Genomic DNA, 17,823 nt, shown 5'->3' with positions numbered 1-17,823 from the left:
ATTGACAAAACACTTAACTGGGCCGGAAAATAAATGAAAAACATTGACAAAACACTTAACTGGGCCGGAAAATAAATGAAAAATATTGACAAAACAATTAACTGGGCCGGAAAGTAAATGAAAAACATTGACAAAACACTTAACTGGGCCGGAAAGTAAATTAAAAATATTGACAAAACACTTAACTGGGCCGGAAAATAAATGAAAAACATTGACAAAACACTTAACTGGGCCGGAAAATAAATGAAAAACATTGACAAAACACTTAACTGGGCCGGAACGTAAATAAAAAATATTGACAAAACACTTAACTGGGTCGCAAAATAAATGAGAAATATTGACAAAACACTTAACTGGGCCGGAAAATAAATGAAAAACATTGACAAAACACTTAACTGGGCCGGAAAATAAATGAAAAACATTGACAAAACACTTAACTGGGCCGGAAAATAAATGAAAAACATTGACAAAACGCTTAACTGGGCCGGAAAATAAATGAAAAACATTGACAAAACGCTTAACTGGGCCGGAAAATAAATGAAAAACATTGACAAAACACTTAACTGGGCCGGAAAATAAATGCAAAACAATGACAAAACACTTGACTGGGCCGGAAAATAAATGAAAAACATTGACGAAACACTTAACTGGGCCGGAAAATAAATGAAAAACATTGACAAAACACTTAACTGGGCCGGAAAATAAATGAAAAACATTGACAAAATATTTAACTAGGCCGGAAAATAAATGAAAAAAATTGACTTAACTGGGCCGGAAAATAAATGAAGTTATTCGGCTTAAATTAAAATCTTCAATATAAATGGAATCATGGTCAGATATTGGCGTAAGTGGCACCAAGAGTTGGGTAGGATAAAAGATAATCGAGTGCAGCCTATGAACTCGCAATGAAAGAAATTTTAAGTCTCTTGGCAAAATTATTATTGACGGACTAAAAAACAATTTACGGACCAATTTACTCTGAAGTCGGCATCAAGCCGTCGTGTCTTCATCCTTGTAGCCGATGATGAAGATATCTCTTACCCATCCCAGCTCTGTTTCAATGCATTTCCTACACCCTTCTCATCCCGACCTTAATTACAGAGAAATGACATCTGATAAATTAGTAAATTTAGACGAAGAGGTACAAACCACTCATTCGGGAGCCGTCCATCAGCAAGTAAAGAAACAAAAGAGAGAGCTCCGGGCTCTGTTGAAAGACAACATCACGGCGCTGGACCATTTTGAATAGCGTGCGGACTGTATGTGTGTGATGCTGTCGGTAGGGCTTTCCCATTGGCCCAGCGGGGCTCGGACATGCGCATAGCTGCAGTAGGAAGATTGCCCCGGGTCCCCCGCCCCTCGACGCCCCTTCTCCAAGCTCCAGCTTCCAGCGCTTTAGTTCTCAAGCGGCAGGCGAGAGGTTTGTTCGTGGTGCGTTTTGTGTGGAGCGAGTTTTAAAAAACCGCTACAGCTAATTGGATATTTAATAATAATTTTTGTACACGAGGCAGGACGGAAGCTAGCGTGTGGGTTCATCGATGCTCAGTGTTGTCTCCAAACAGTAACGTGAGAATTGTGAGCGTGATCTGAATACTCGTACTATGAGTGTCACGTGTGGAATGTTCAGAGTGATTCCATGATCTGTTCGAACTGAGTGGCCCCTAAATGCATAGGCTCGTGCCGTGCGGCTACCATGTGCCGAATTGTGTGGCGGTTATTGTGTAGAACAATGTGCCATGGATATTTGCTGCTCTTTTTCATCACTCTCCTGCAGCTGCTACAGGTAAAATAAGCTCATTTGAATTTTAAATCTGACATTTGTACTAGCGACTTCTCCCATATATTTAAAATAGAACGACTGTGATAAGGGGCGGGCTTGAATTCTAATGTCGATGAAATACCAACCGCGCACGCAATTCTTCAAAGTTACACACGTGCGCTAATCACACGATTCTGGGGATTTGTGTTTTTCTGTGTTGTTGAGATCATTACGTAGGCCTAAAGGTCATGAACACTTCATGTTGTAATACAGCGTGTTATAAATTTTGTGTTGTCGCTACCTTTTGTTTATTTATTATTTATTTATAGTACCACAGTTACTTAATATGAAACTAACATTATTAATACCATCGTCTGCGTTTCAAGGACTGGGCCCTTGCGCCTGTACCGTCCTCGTGTGAGCGATAATGAACCAACAATAGACGTACACAATAAGCTAGACTCTCAGTTAGTATGGTGTCAGCCTGGCGCAAGGTCTTCGCTGGCGGCAAACACAAGAAAACAGACACACGCTACTTCTTAAGACAGATTAATAAATCTTCACTTTTCTACCGGAAATTCGTATCCACTGCATTTGCAGCTAGAAGCACGAATGTCCAAATAATAGAAATACACAAAAGAAGTTCACGTAATTTTAAAGCAATCTACTCTGCAATCAATTACGCATGTGTGAAACCTCACACTTTTAAGATGTGTTTTCCGAACCTTCAAAGCAACTGAAATATTTCAATCGTATTAAAATATTAATGTTTATTCATTTAAACATCGTCCGATGTACTCTATAACCAGCCCCTTATTTAGGCCATGGGCACGAAAAATTTTGCACCCTCCACCAATTGCGAGTCTTCAGAAATTTAGCAGTCAAATTAAAAGAAAGTGACATATAACGACAGTGTACTATCTAAAGCAGGCATCTGCGAAGTAAGAAAATATCGAACATTTATTTTCAGCTTGGTTTTTTTCCTCAAAATTTTGCCGTCCCTACGAATTTGCCGCCCTGGGCCAGGGCCCTTGCGTAAATACGGACATGTCTGTAACACTTCCTTGAGATTACGGTGACAAAATACCTACCAAAATTTTAGATTTCTGCTTACTCACATTGTAATCGCTACGCTTTCAATTTGCGCATTTATAATTTCAGGTATGTAGAAATAAGACACTATTTCGGAACTATCATTAAATAGAGCCTATCTCTCCGAACACCTAGATATTTTGTTTTAATTTTAATACTCTCCTTTACCTAACTAAGCAAGTACTGTGTTCTATTATATGTACAATAAAAGTTAAAAACAAAAACGTGTGACGTCCATAGTGTTTTGTTTCACACAGAAAGATGTATTAGATGATATCTAAGTCAAAACTTAATTCAGGATGCTGAAGAATATCATTATCATAGAACGTAACAAACAAGTGACAATATACAAAACAAATTATTTACACAGAACTAGCCTGTGTTATATAAAATCAAACAGAGAGGGATATAGGCTAATTTAATCGCGGCAGGGGAAAATGAATGGTTGTCTAGGAGTTCTAGTTGTCACCCTTTGAACCATCTTCCCCTTCCAGGAAAGAATCCCAGGTACTTCTTTTATATGTATGCTGTAGTGAGGGTCCTTTGCTATTATATAGATCTGAATATAATTACATACATTACAGCTTTCCTAGGTACATTTTCTACAATAATAGTAATGAATTTCATAATAACTTACCTATTTTCGGTATTCTAAATGTCGTTTCTTTCTATTGTCATAAGATATTATTCGACTTTCTTTAGTATAGGAATGATTCACATCACTCAATTTACATATTAGGCTCTCTTTAAGAACAAGTCTAAATGTCTCTCATCTCATGTAACACTTCTACTTGCACAATTAATTGAAGAAAGATTCTCATCTGTACTCACATTTCTCCCATACCTTCCTCGGACATATTGTGATGTGTTTATTATGACTTGTCCAACATCAAGTTCTGAAACAAAATAAATATTTATTGAAAAACTCCTTTTGATAGTATTACAAATCTTATTCAATACATTCATTCATGTTGCTTACTGAAAATTGCTGCTTGTTACCATGGAAATTTCATAGCTCTTTAAATATATAAATAAACCACACATGCTTTTGCAATTGATAAAGACACGCACGGGTTTGTTTACTCAGTGCCACTACTGTAACAATAATTTCCTTCCGTGCGCTAAAGAATCGAAACTGTAACAATATTAATATAGGCCTACCTGTAAGACAGGTTTCTCGAATCTTAAAGTACGAAACGCTAGTAAGCCAAACATTCTTGGAATATAATTAGTAGTTACATTCTTAATAATTATTTAACTAATAAGAATTTAGATATTCAATTTCATTTCTGAACATGATGTTTCCGGTCACTAATGAAATCTTCAGGTGTTATGAAGGTCTTTATTATATTATTTCTATTTCACCTTTTATTTAACCTCCAATCTCGCTACGCACCATACGCGGACTGACGTCTGATTTGTTTTGTGTTATTTTATGGTGAAATTAAACTGAGAGATGGAACAACTTTACAACTATACATAAGTTTGTTTCTGGAAAAAATAAATAAGTTGAGTTTTCGTAAGGTCAACTCTCAGTGAGAAGTTAGGTTAGGTTTGTTCAGGCTTTTCGTATCTTTGCATATAGTCGCTGTGCCTCAAAAATCCGCTCTGCGTTATAACAAGATTTTGCAGGACAAAGAAAAAAGCATTGCCGCTTTTAATTCCCTTGATTTTCGAAACTACTTTCGGTATAATTTCCATCATTACAAGACAAATGATGAAATTATACCGAAAGTAGCTTTAAAATCAAAGAAATTAAAAGTGGCAATGCTTCTTTCTTTGTCCTGCAAAATCTTTTTCAAAACGCATAGCGGATTTTGGAAACGCAGCGGCGATATATGTTTTCTGGTAAATATGTACACAAACAGATTTACCCTGGAAGGAAAAAAGGAGTGTTTTTCCACATAGTGCAACATAATTGTGGTATCACTGGGTTACGTGATGATTTCGTGTGAAATGTAGTCGAGAAAATCATCAGTGTAAATTTGTGTTAATAGTCGAGATATGACCTAGACGTCAAACTGAGTATATCTATAAATAAAGTAACTTTAAAAAAAATAATTGGTCAGATATATAAGAAATTAAGATATTTCGGGCAGGTTGGGTGGATTTATAGCTTTCGCAGTGATCACATTTTGTCTTTAGAGTGGTTTGCTATAATTTTGAGGTTATTTTGAAAGATGTAAGAACTTCTTTTCTCCTTTTGTTGTGGATAGAGGGATCGGGGATTCACATTTCTGCGTTTTTATTACATTGAAAGTGTTAATTAATAAACACTGATACTAACTATGCCGATATGTGTCAGAGGAAGAACATTTGTTTGTATACATCTGAAGTCTGATTAGCGTAATATGTAGCTAATCGGCGATGTATGCAATGGAGGGGGAAAGGAACTGGCCACCGTGCCGCATTAACTCCTGGCCTAGTTGTTTCATAAGTGGTGCCTTGTTGGTATCACTTGTGAGGTTCAGATCTGTCTTCGTACAGTTGACTAAACAAAAACAAAACTTACTAAGGTTGAAGCTTATGTAAAGTTGGATATTAAAACATATGTACCATAGAGTTTGATGAATCAATCTTGAGCACTTCAGTTCCAGTAAATCGATTGTGCCTATGTAGCCTATTTAAAACAAAAGAACGGAGTTGCTCACTAGATTCTAAAAGTTAATCTATTCGAGAAGCTTACTTACACTTCCTTTTAGTAGTAGTCTATGCCACTAAGCAACTGAAATTTCTGAGGTTTAATTAATAGTATTCAAATATTACATAACATACATTTTTCCCTCTAGTCGATTAAGTCTACAGTTCAAATTTTGATCACAGAATTCATACTATTAATGCTTTTCTTTTCTGAGAATAAATAATTAAGATTAGCACTTATGTAAATTTAGACGTTAGGCCTATTTCAAGAGATTGATTTTGAGAATCTCCGCTATAAAATGCTGAACGTCCACTGCTGTGGAGTAACGGTTAGTATGCCTAACCGTGAAATGAGCGGGCCTGGGTTCAGGGACAAGTTACCTGACTGAGTTTTTTCTCGGTTTTCCCTCAACCCATTAAGAGTAAATGCTGGGTAAATTTCGCCGCTGGACCCTGGACTCATTTCGCTGGCATTATCACCTTCACCTCACCCAGACACAAGATAATCATAGCAGTTGATAAAGCGTCGTAAAATAATCAATTAAAAAAATTCTGAATGAAAATATGCCTTAATGGGGGTGATAGATGAAATTTATATTTTCTACATTTCCTTGATTTTTTGTGCACATAATCACGGTGTGATATATAATGATGTGGTGAAGTTTCATTTCTGTGAGTGAATTAGTTTCTGACTCATTAAAAAATATTTTGAAAATTTTGTATATTTCAAAATGAAATATGTCGCTCAGTTCTTCAGTAAAATGTTTGAAATTTTTTACCAAGACCAGTGGCATATTTAGAAAAACATCACGCATTAGAAAAAAAAATATAACCACTATATACTTAAAAGTAGAAATTTTCCATTGCACTATAAATATTTCACTTTTTATTTAAAAAAGTATTTATTTAATCACAAAATCTATGCGGTATTTGTTAACCACAGCATATAGAAGATGCAGTAAAAATTTCGTGTTCCTATCATCAAAATTGTAAGAGTCTTTAACTTCTTTAGTAATAATGAATTAATAATTAGTAACCGCAAGGAACATTTTTCAGTGTAAATGAAATTCTTAACTATAATGATTTAATATGTATTGTAATATTCATCATTCAACCTTTAGAATCTCAATTCCGACCGGTGTACACTTTGCGACAGTCAAGAACAAATAATAATAATAATAATAATAATAATAATAATAATAATAATAATAATAATAATTCTTTATTTATACTGGCAGAGTTAAGGCCATAGGGCCTTCTCTTACACTCTACCAGGTCACAAAGTATACGAGCAGTTAAAATTTAACAAAAAGTTAAAGAACAGAATACTAACATATTACAAAAAAAAATAATAATAGCATAATGAAATCGACACTAAACAACATGAAAATAATACCATAATAGGAAAAAAAACGTAAAATACATTGGAATATAGTGAAAGCAACTCATTAGTACAAATGGTTAATATGGAAAAACGTAATAAAATAGTAATAAAAAAAGAAAAGAAATACAAAAATTAAATAAAATTCACGACAAAAAGGCTATGATAATAAATTCATCGACTGATAAAGAGAACAAATAGGGGAAAGGAAGGAAAAAGAAATATATAGCCTATATTTTTACAAAACTATGAAAGAGAAAAGGGCTTATAACTGAAAGGAATCTAATTCAAAAAATGAAATTTTAATTTATTTTTGAAAGTAGACAATGTCCGACAGTCTCTGACATGTTATGGTAGAGAGACAATGAACAAAGAACATCTCCTGGAAACTGGATCCATTTAAGCTGCAGAAGAGCTTGATCTCTTATCTGTATTAATCTGCAGATTCCGAATGGGCCATAAGATTCTAACCGGAAGGTCATTAGAAGAAGAAGAAGAAGAAGAAGAAGAAGAAGAAGAAGAAGAAGAAGAAGAATTTTTGGGACGTTTCTTTATTACCTATTATTCACTACATAGAGACGTAAATCTTCTACCAAAAGGATTATGCATTCGGGATAAGTATTTTGTGTTATGTAAGAAGTCTACCACGCTGATAAATTCAAATTGTCCGCCAATGCATTCTAGCTTCATGTGTACTTGTAATAGCTGCTGGGAACATTCCAACACATCAGTCACTTTGGTCATACAAATTTTAATTTGGAATGCAGTGTCGCCATGGAAGGAACCTCGCCCTGTCCTTGTAAGCATACACTTAAAATATTAATCGACTAAGAGAGCACCAGGATCAAGCCCGAGTCTGTAATAAGATGTCTTGTCAATGGACGTGTCAGTGACACATCTATGACAGCGTCTATAAATATTACGCACTAACGCATAAATCAAATCAGCCAGCAACAATGGACGCTAGCTTCTCCCAAATTTTACTGTTGCCACTTTGTGTTCACACGTTTCTTAGGACCTGTGTTTTTGACATCGCTGCACTTTCTGTGCGTTTCAATTTCCTCAGCATAGGGGAACAACTTACAAAACTCCGTTAATCTGCGCATGCGTCAATCTTAAAGAGTGACACAATATACTATTCACCTTTTCATTCCTAATTATCAGGCAACAGTAGCGCGTACTGATAAAGTAGCCACGTTCAATTAGTAGGCTAGCGGTGTCAAGGAGGACGGAAGCTTTGTAGTTTCAATAATTTTAATTATGTCGCGCTGTCCATTGTCGTAAGTCTTTTGAAGGCCGCTCCAATATTCCACGCGGAGTGTACGGACGGAAGCTTTGTAGTTTCAATAATTTTAATTATGTCACGCTGTCCATTGTCGTCAAGTCTTTTGAAGGCCGCTCCAATACTTCACGCGGAGTGTATATATAAACCAGAGTTGCAAATTTTAGCAGTGTATCTTGTTCCATGTTATATTAATATATAGCAGCAACAAACAAGACGTGACAACGTTGCATTTACATTTTATTATCGGTGCATCCAATAAAGACCTATAGCAGTGATGCGTCAGATGACTTGTCAATCAGTAGCGACAATGGTTCAGATTAATGGAGGGAAATTCCAGACTCTGCGGTAAGGTTCAGTAACCTCCTACAACGGAGTTTTGCCAATTGTAGACCTATAATAATAAAAGCATTGTGTATGATGTAACAAGTAGGCTATGTATTTTGAAGTCATGCAACACAGCGAAGATTTTTTAAGCAAATCACGGATTTCTTTATTAATCTTAAGTTTATCCTTTCTTTGTAAGTACAAGAAATAAAATTTTAATCTAAACTGGTCAAAAATGATTTAAAAGTAGCAAAGCTGTGTTGTTATATAAATACTGTAACACGTCAAGAGATAATAATAAGGAATAATTTCAAGGGAAAACTTGTTCCGGGACCGGGAATTGAACCCGGGACCTTTGGTTTAGCGTTCCAACGCTCTACCGAACTGAGCTACCCAGGAACTGTACCAAACACCAACTCAATTTTTCCCTTTGTATTCACATACCTCAAGTGGGCTGACAAGACGCCAAACACAACATTGAGTGCAGATTGTGTACCAATATGCCTGGGTTAAATTCCAAATCTCTCGGCAGTGCATATGAAGAGAAGACATAATTACGTCACAGTTGATAATGATTTTTATATCGGACGGGAACGTAAAATCTGGCGGCACCCTTGATGCTATTCGACAGGAGTAGACTCCGTACCGATACCGGGTTTCCCCTTCTCCCTTCCTCATCTTCATCATCATCCTCATCCGTTCCCTACACTACACTTACACGAACACTTACACATACACTCACCCTAGTACACGACATAACTCTTCACAAGTACTTGAACTAACTCTCCACAGATACACATCATGCATAGCGTGGCCCGCCGAAGTGGTGTGCAACTTCAACAATTTGACAGTCCTGCCATCTATCCGCAATATGCGGAACCCGAATCACGCTAGCATTAGATACACACATATTTGTGTTTGATATGGTAATGATGGATTTGAACTGGAATGCATCAAATTCGCAATGTCCAGACAAGATTGATGAGAAATAAATAAACAAGTACGTAAATAAATAGATAAATAAAAACAAAAGGCTCGCGCGAGCCCTTTCCAGCACATCCCTAAGTGTATCGGATCGGTGCTTACCCAGCATCGTGAAGAATTTTGGAAGCTGCAGTGAGCAGTGTAACCAAAGCCTGTTATGATGACTGGGTAGATCGTCGTACTGACCATTAATATTCCGTATTAGTTGGATGGTCGCTGAATTCTGCTGAGACATGTCAACGTGAGGCCACCTGTGGACTGGACAGTCTTGTCCCTTTATGGGTTATTGTATTGTATTGTATTGTATTTATTAACATTCCATGGTATTCATACATTGCTTCACAGCTAGAATATGGAACAAGTCAAAAACTTAATACTATTATAAAATCTTAATTTATAGTCACAGTCTAGATGAAATATATACAGACGAGATTTACAATATAGTCTACTAGTACAACACAAAGTTTTAGTATCAATTTCATGAAGTGTTATTGAATGTCATGAATTCACCTACAGAATAGAAGGCGTGAGAAATTAGGTACTTCTTTAATTTGGCCCTAAATAATCTTATGTTTTGGGTTTCATTTTTTTTACTGCCATATAACGCACTCCTTTTTGATAGCACGATAGACTTGCCGATGGAGTGTGATAGTCATTTTTTGACGTGTATTTATGCTATGAACTGTTGAATTAGTTACAAAGTTTTCACGATTACATACGAGGAAGATTATTAATGAAAAGATATACTGACAAGCCAAGGGCATTATTTCTAGTTTTTTTTTAAATAGTCCTACACGATTCCCTAGATTTGCCACCTACTATTATTCTAATTACTCTTTTTTTGTAGTAGAAATATACTGTTACTATCTGTGGAATTTCCCCAGAATATTATTCCAAAACTCATTACCGAGTGGAAGTATGCAAAGTATATTGTTTTTAAGGTATTGATATTTACTATCTTTTGCATAGATCTAATAGCAAAATAAGCTGAATCTAGTTTGGGGGTAATTTCTTTAATATGATTTTTCCAATTTAACACATTATCGATTTTTAAGCCAAGAAATTTGGTTGTTGTTGTTTCTAATACGGATCGATTGTTAATTATCGCACCGTCGATTAAAAACAAAGACGAGGGTAACGTTATTACCATAAGCGACCAAATGAGAATATTTTGAAGACTGGAAAATGATAAAGAGTACAGTCACAATGTATAAAGACAGTGCTCTAAGAAGTAGAAAGAGAACGGCCTTCAACTTCTATGCCAGTACGAATGTTCCTTAATGGTTGGTTAGTCAATCTGGAGAACACATCGTATTCACTTTAAGCAACAGGAAATAGTCTTCATTAAGATATATTGATAAGGCGTTGACGGGTTTTGCTTGCAAATTATTATTTTTTTTCAGGAAACATGTGTACTTGTCTGAAGGATGTCCAACCAGTTGCTTGGGAGGTGGGAAAGAAATTGTGAATTCCAGTTTTCAGTTGTCCTGAAATTTATGTGAAGTGTGGGACAGAACTAAAATAACACGTTGAATCGGAACTTTCTTTAATTTTTTCCACATCAGTTCCCATTAGCGGACTGCATCTATAATTAACGTTGTGCATTGTTCTGTTATCAGGTAGCGCAAAAAATCAGTGTTAAACTTCATGACTATAATAGTATAGGCTACTAACCACAGACTGAATTTTATTTCCAGGTCTTCTTTTCGTTTGATAGATAACACCTTCTTACTCGTAAAGCCATAAATTCTGTTCGTGGTAAATTTTGTCATTTGCAGTTTGCTATACAGGGTGAACTGTAAGTAATGTCATTATTTTCAGGGGATTATTCTTCGAGATATTTCACATAAGAAAAGTTAATACAATTTTACTCGTTTTCTCTTCCTTTTCGAGATAAAAATTGTTTTATATGAAACATTTCATAGAGTGTTCTTGGGAAAGCCATTGAATAATACCCAATATACTGAGTCAATTTGAGAGAGCAGTGTATTATGATAAAATGATTGATAGAATTTTAGTGTTGTCCTTTGAATGTCCAGACATTTGATCCGAACAAATTTAGCATTTTAAAATTCCTTTTCAGAGCGAAGAGTTACATTTGTTCAGATCAAATTTCTGCACATTTAAAGGAAAAAACTAAAATTATTTCAATCATTTATTATCATAATAGACTGCTGTCTTAAATTGACTGAACATAATGCGAATTAATTCAGTACCGTAGCTTTCCCAAAATACGCTATGAAATGTTTCATATAAAATAGTTTTTTCTCGAAAAGGAAGCAAAATTGTAATGACCTTAAAATATTTTTATTAGGGACTTAAATAGTGATATGATATAGGTCTCTAACAATAATTAGTGACGAGATGAAAATAATGTAATATAAAAACACCTTATCTGAAGTAGCAAATGAAACAAGTAATGACTTTAAAAATATTTGATGAGGGACTTAAATAGTGATATGATATAGGTCTCTAACAATAATTAGTGACGAGATGAAAATAATGTAATATAAAAACACCTTATCTGAAGTAGCAAATGAAACAAGTAATGACTTTAAAAATATTTTATGAGGGACTTAAATAGTGATATGATATAGGTCTCTAACAATAATTAGTGACGAGATGAAAATAATGTAATATAAAAACACCTTATCTGAAGTCGCAAATGAAACAAGTAATGACTTTAAAAATATATTTATGAGGGACTTAAATAGTGATATGATATAGGTCTCTAACAATAATTAGTGACGAGATGAAAATAATGTAATATAAAAACACCTTATCTGAAGTCGCAAATGAAACAAGTAATGACTTTAAAAATATTTTATGAGGAACTTAAATAGTGATACGATATAGTTCTAACAATAATTAGTGACGAGATGAATATAATGTAATATAAATACACCTTATCTGAAGTCGCAAATGAAACAAGTAATGACTTTAAAAATATTTTATGAGGAACTTAAATAGTGATATGATATAGTTCTAACAATAATTAGTGACGAGATGAATATAATGTAATATAAATACACCTTATCTGAAGTCGCAAATGAAACAAGTAATGACTTTAAAAATATTTTATGAGGAACTTAAATAGTGATATGATATAGTTCTAACAATAATTAGTGACGAGATGAAAATAATGTAATATAAATACACCTTATCTTAAGTCGCAATGGAAATAAATAACGACGTAAAAATGAGTTTTATGAGGGACGTAAATAGTGATATGATATAGATTTAACATTTAGTGACGAGGTCACTGTATTCATTTATCGAAATTAATTACATATATTAAATTTTGCTGCACCGTAACTGGTAAGTTTTCATACGGAATCCTTAACAGAAAGTTGGTTTAGAAGTTGTAGAAATAATTAACAGGTGTGTGGGTTAGTAACCAAATTATTGGGGCTCTCTTCAAATTTATCTTCATACCACTACGGCCTAGCAGTGGTGTCTGTTGTCACGATACCTCATCGTCAGATAAGCTTCAGCCCAGCCCAGAATACCCTCAACAAATCAATCCGAGATTACATCAACGTCGGTATTTGATCCCACGGCGGGCTCAGGGCTCAGGAATGCTGGGACAGTCGCTGAGCCCGAGGAGGTCTGCTGCGCGGCAATGTTGCTTTGCAGGAAACACTCCGTCATGCGAGGACCGTAATTACAAAGGTGCATGCCAATAATTCTGTACGTATCAATAAAAAAGAATCGAAGTTTCAATCAGTTCCTCTGGGATAAGCATTGCTAAAGAAATCACACGAACTGTTCAGCAGAGAACATAAAACAAACTCTCTCTTGTCTACGTGTCATGAAATATACTCTGTTAAGGGGTTAGGTACAGCTTACAGTAGTAAAATTTTTGTAAATATTCAACTTTTTTTTCTCCATTACTGTATGTTGCACAATAAAGAAAATTTGTATGTGTAAAACACTGTCCTGCTATATGAAAAAAAAAATATATTTTTACAATAAAAAAAATATATATATATGTTTTTCAAAATTCATAATGGTTGTATTTCACTGTGCAGTGATGAAGTGTTTCCCTCATAACTTATAAACTTGTTAACTTTTTCATGTTCTCTCTCTTTTATTTTATTGCTGAAACTCATGTTTACAATATCATGCTCTTTCAACTACATTCCTTAATAAATATTTTTTTTTATTTCGTGTTAGAAGAAAATACTGATATTTGACCATTTTTTAATGAATTTACTTTTTATCAGACAATCTATCAAAGGTAGTGAAGTGACTTTGCATCATATCACAGAATGATGGATAGTTTTTTAGTTATGTGGGAAACGCTTCATCACTGCACAGTGAATTAAATTTTGAAAAAAAGAAATGTAAATAATTTTTTTAATTGTAAAAATATCTTTTTCATATAGTAGAAGGACAGTGTTTTACACATACTAATTTTCATTATTGTACAAGATACAGTAGGCCCTAATGGAGAAAAAAAATGTTGAAAGTTTCCAAAATTTTACTGCTGTAAGCTGTACCTAACCCCTTAAAAGAAAAGCTTCCTGGCTTCTTATCCAGAAATTCTATGAGGTTTGAATGTCTTTATTCTTATATTTAATGTAGTAAGGACTCAGGGTCCGCGTTGATATAGACCAATAGATATAAACATGAGTGGAACAGATATAAACATGAATCCTATCTGGCATTGAGGTGTTTACAGTTGACAATGGGACTGCCTGTATTACGTTGTTAGACAATGATTCGATATCGTATTGGACTTGCATTATGGGACACCGACTATGCGTCCATCTAAAATGCTTTAAGGGGATAGGATGGTTTTAATATGGTGGAAAACCAGTAAATTTTGATATGTGAAAAATATATCACATACAATTTAATGCACATTCTTCTACTCAGCTGCAGCGATGCAATTTTTAAGGTTCTGGTGCACAGAGTTACATTAATGGATTCATGCTCATCGATTTACGGGGAAACAGTTGGCGACACTGACTAAACAAAAGAACGACAATGCGATAAATTGATTATGATAAATCGAGTTACAAAAATTATCGCGATGTATGACTGTGATTGGTTGGAATTCAAAATTTCAATACACTTCATTTGTTGAAAATGGAATGACGTCATGTAAACGAAATAGTCAGCGTAATTTTAACATAGAGTGTTAGTTGGTTTAGTATATTAAGCATGAATCTTAGAAAGGTCCGCATCCTTCACTCTAATTTGAAATTTCTGTGCAAATTGAAGTATTTTAAGTTACTGTGAACGGTCCTAATGCCCCGTACAACGTTACTGTTTAAACGAAGGTTTACGAATATAACCAGCAATCTGCAATGCAAGCAATATGCATAACACGTTCTATGGGGAACCTGTTATGCAAGAACTGAGTAGAATGAAGTTGTTGGGGACGTGTAAAATAAACTAATCCTGGCCTAAATATTTTCTTGTCCAGCACTCGTATTTGGACACGCAGATCTATGCCGCAATGTTATTGTTACTAGACGACATATGTACAAAATGTAGTACCCACATTTACATGGAATGTAGGAATCTTAAAACGTAAGCATTTCTACTCCCAACATTTGGTATAAATTGTTTTAATATGTAATCAATAAATTGTAAATATAAAAATATGTAGGCATATTCTGGTTGAAGTGAAGAACCACAAGGAATTGTACTAAATATATGAGGATTAATTATGGCTTGTATTATAGCGGTTACATCAATGACGTTAATATCGTCACTTTACCTAAAATGTTATTAAAAATAATCGTACATTAAGTTTCAAATTATATGTTGGTCATAAACATACTGTAATACGGAGAACAACGTAAAGTTCTTAAACATATCGACAGCCCAGTTCAAAAGAGAAACAATTCAAAATTTAAAGTTTTGAGAAACATGAATTTTAAAGCTTCATATTGCTGTGAAAAATTCAAATAACACACCTAATTTGAAACTTATGGCATATATGAAAACATTATCACAGTAACATAAAGCTTTAAAATTCAGGTTTCTCAAATCTTTAAATTTTAAGCCGTTTCCCTTTTGAACTGGGCCGTCGATATAGATTAGAAAGTGACAGAAAAGACATTTTCTTGACGTGATTTTTTTTTTTTTAATTTTAAAAATTGTCTTATGCTATGAGTTTCAACCATTCAAATTACTAAAAAAATAAACAATTTACTTGGACCCCACTTAGGCTATAATGGATGTGTGCACTTAATTGTCTAAAGTTATATATTTGCTGAAGACTCTAACACGTGTTGTACCTGATAATTATGTATTGTGTGCTTATTTTGCAGTTTTCCATTCACTTATAAATTACCTATAGTCTTTTGTTGTAGGGCAACAGTATCAGTATTAATGATGTTTTGTTTTTGCAAAAAAAAAAAACTATCAGAATAATAACGAAATCATCTTTCAGAGCACAATGCACACCAATTTTTTTAATTTTAAAATTCTTACAGCAATTAACCTATATATTTTTCATTGTCTATTAAGTGTGAAATAGCATGAAAGTAACCATATGGTTAAAAGTTAAATTCATACGCGTAACACCAGAAGTCAATCATTGTTTGATATATCCTATTATAAGTTAAGTAAATCACAAAATAGTTGTAATGTTATCGGATTAAAATTGTGCAATAGGCTTGATGATAGTGTGAGAAAATTGAATATATATTATTTTAATGTACCGAAGTACATATGATGTTTCCATGCAGATATTCTGCGATGAAAGAGTAGTGCAACGGAGAAAAATTCTCTCCGGCACCGGAATTTGAACCCGGCTAGCTGAAAACCCGGGTTCAAATCCCGGTGCAGGAGAGAATTTTTCTCCGTTCCACTACTCTTTCATCGTAAGATTGAATATGATTGTTTTAAGCGTAAGTTATATAACTGGCTAATTGCGCATGAATTTTATAATATAAATCATTTTTCTGAATTAAGAATAGTAAAATTTTAATCAATTATTTTATATTTTAATGTATATGTGTTTTATTTGCATAGGACAATGCTTATTGCAATTCTGGTGATTGATTAATGACTGAAATGTAAAGTAATAGACTAACATTACATTGTAATATTTGAGGTTTCACTCTTATTTATTCGCATCAACTCATTACTGGTCTTAAAAGATCAAAGACGACACTTTTATCGAAATTTAGTTAAGGATCGGTCCTTATAGCATTTTTCGCGTTCTTTCCAAATCTATGGTCCGTTTATTTCAGAAACTGATATTTAAGTGCTTAAAAGATTTATTTATTTATTTATTTATTTATTTATTTATTTATTTATCTATTTATTTACTTATTTATTTTACTGGCTTTTAAGGAACCCGGAGGTTCATTGCCGCCCTCATATAAGCCCGCCATTGGTCCCTATCCTGAGCAAGATTAATCCATTCTCTATCATCATATCCCACTTTCCTCAAATCCATTTTAATATCATCTTCCCATCTACGTCTCGGCCTCCACAAAGGTCTTTTTCCCTCCGGCCTCCTAACTAATACTCTATATGCATTTCTGAATTCGCCCATACGTGCTACATGTTCTGCCCATCTCAAACGTCTGGATTTAATGCTCCACTGAATAGAAGTAACATTCCAAATTTAATTTTCTAAGTTTTCCAGTTAAATGTTAACTTTAGAATAAAATCATAACTTCCATAGGATTATCTCACCATTATGCTGATTCTGGCTTGAAAGTTTCAAAAATGGACACTTGCTTCTTCGTTTGTTTCAAAAACGGACAAAAGTCAATCTTAGATTCAAAAGTGGACTTCATTTTTAAATACGTAGTGCTTTGAACGAATATTTTTAAGTGGAGACCTGAATTATTTGTTAATAAAGTTACCAATATGACACACAAAAATGTTGATACTTTATACTATAGAAGTTAACATGATGAAACAAAAATATGGCTCTATTGACAGATAATAAAAAAGGTTCTTCTCCGTCTTTGATACAGGGTTCAAGCCACAGTCGCATTTTGCTACTCGATTTCTAAAAATGCAACAAACTTTGAATGTAAATGTGCAAAAATGCGACAACCACATTGAACTTCAGAAACGAAGATGGTAATGGAGAAAATGAAGTCAGAGATATGTATGAACTAATCTCAATTTAAATGAAATGCTAAAGGCATGGACAATGTTCAAAAAGCATTGAGCACTAGATGTTCAGGAATTAATTTCAAAGAGTTGGTGCAATTCATATAAGTTAAGTGGACAATTTCTTCTAATTGATTTATATAATTCCATCGCATACTGTAAATTGTGAGCGGGGATTTAGTTGCATGAATCTTGTAAAAAATGGAATTAGAAACTGCCTTTCAGTAAAAAGAGTTATCACTCTGCTAACAATAAATCTTGAAG

General features: G+C 34.1%; 1 protein-coding gene across 2 annotated transcripts in view; it reads left to right on the top strand.

Moving 5' to 3' along the window:
- The first annotated feature begins 1,406 nt into the window (after positions 1 to 1,406).
- Positions 1,407 to 17,823, top strand: part of LOC138693266 (protein jagged-1b-like) — a 728,512-nt gene continuing 712,095 nt past the window's right edge. The window contains exon 1 of one of the 2 annotated variants that reach the window (XM_069817112.1): positions 1,407 to 1,783. In XM_069817112.1, coding sequence (XP_069673213.1) covers positions 1,694 to 1,783 — 90 coding nt within the window. In that variant the 5' untranslated portion in view covers positions 1,407 to 1,693. The remainder of the gene's footprint in view (positions 1,784 to 17,823) is intronic. The other variant, XM_069817113.1, reaches the window with a different exon arrangement.

Source organism: Periplaneta americana, chromosome 17, assembly GCF_040183065.1.
Source record: "Periplaneta americana isolate PAMFEO1 chromosome 17, P.americana_PAMFEO1_priV1, whole genome shotgun sequence".
Taxonomy (NCBI): Eukaryota; Metazoa; Arthropoda; class Insecta; order Blattodea; family Blattidae; genus Periplaneta; species Periplaneta americana.
This window is presented reverse-complemented; position numbering and strand designations above follow the sequence as displayed.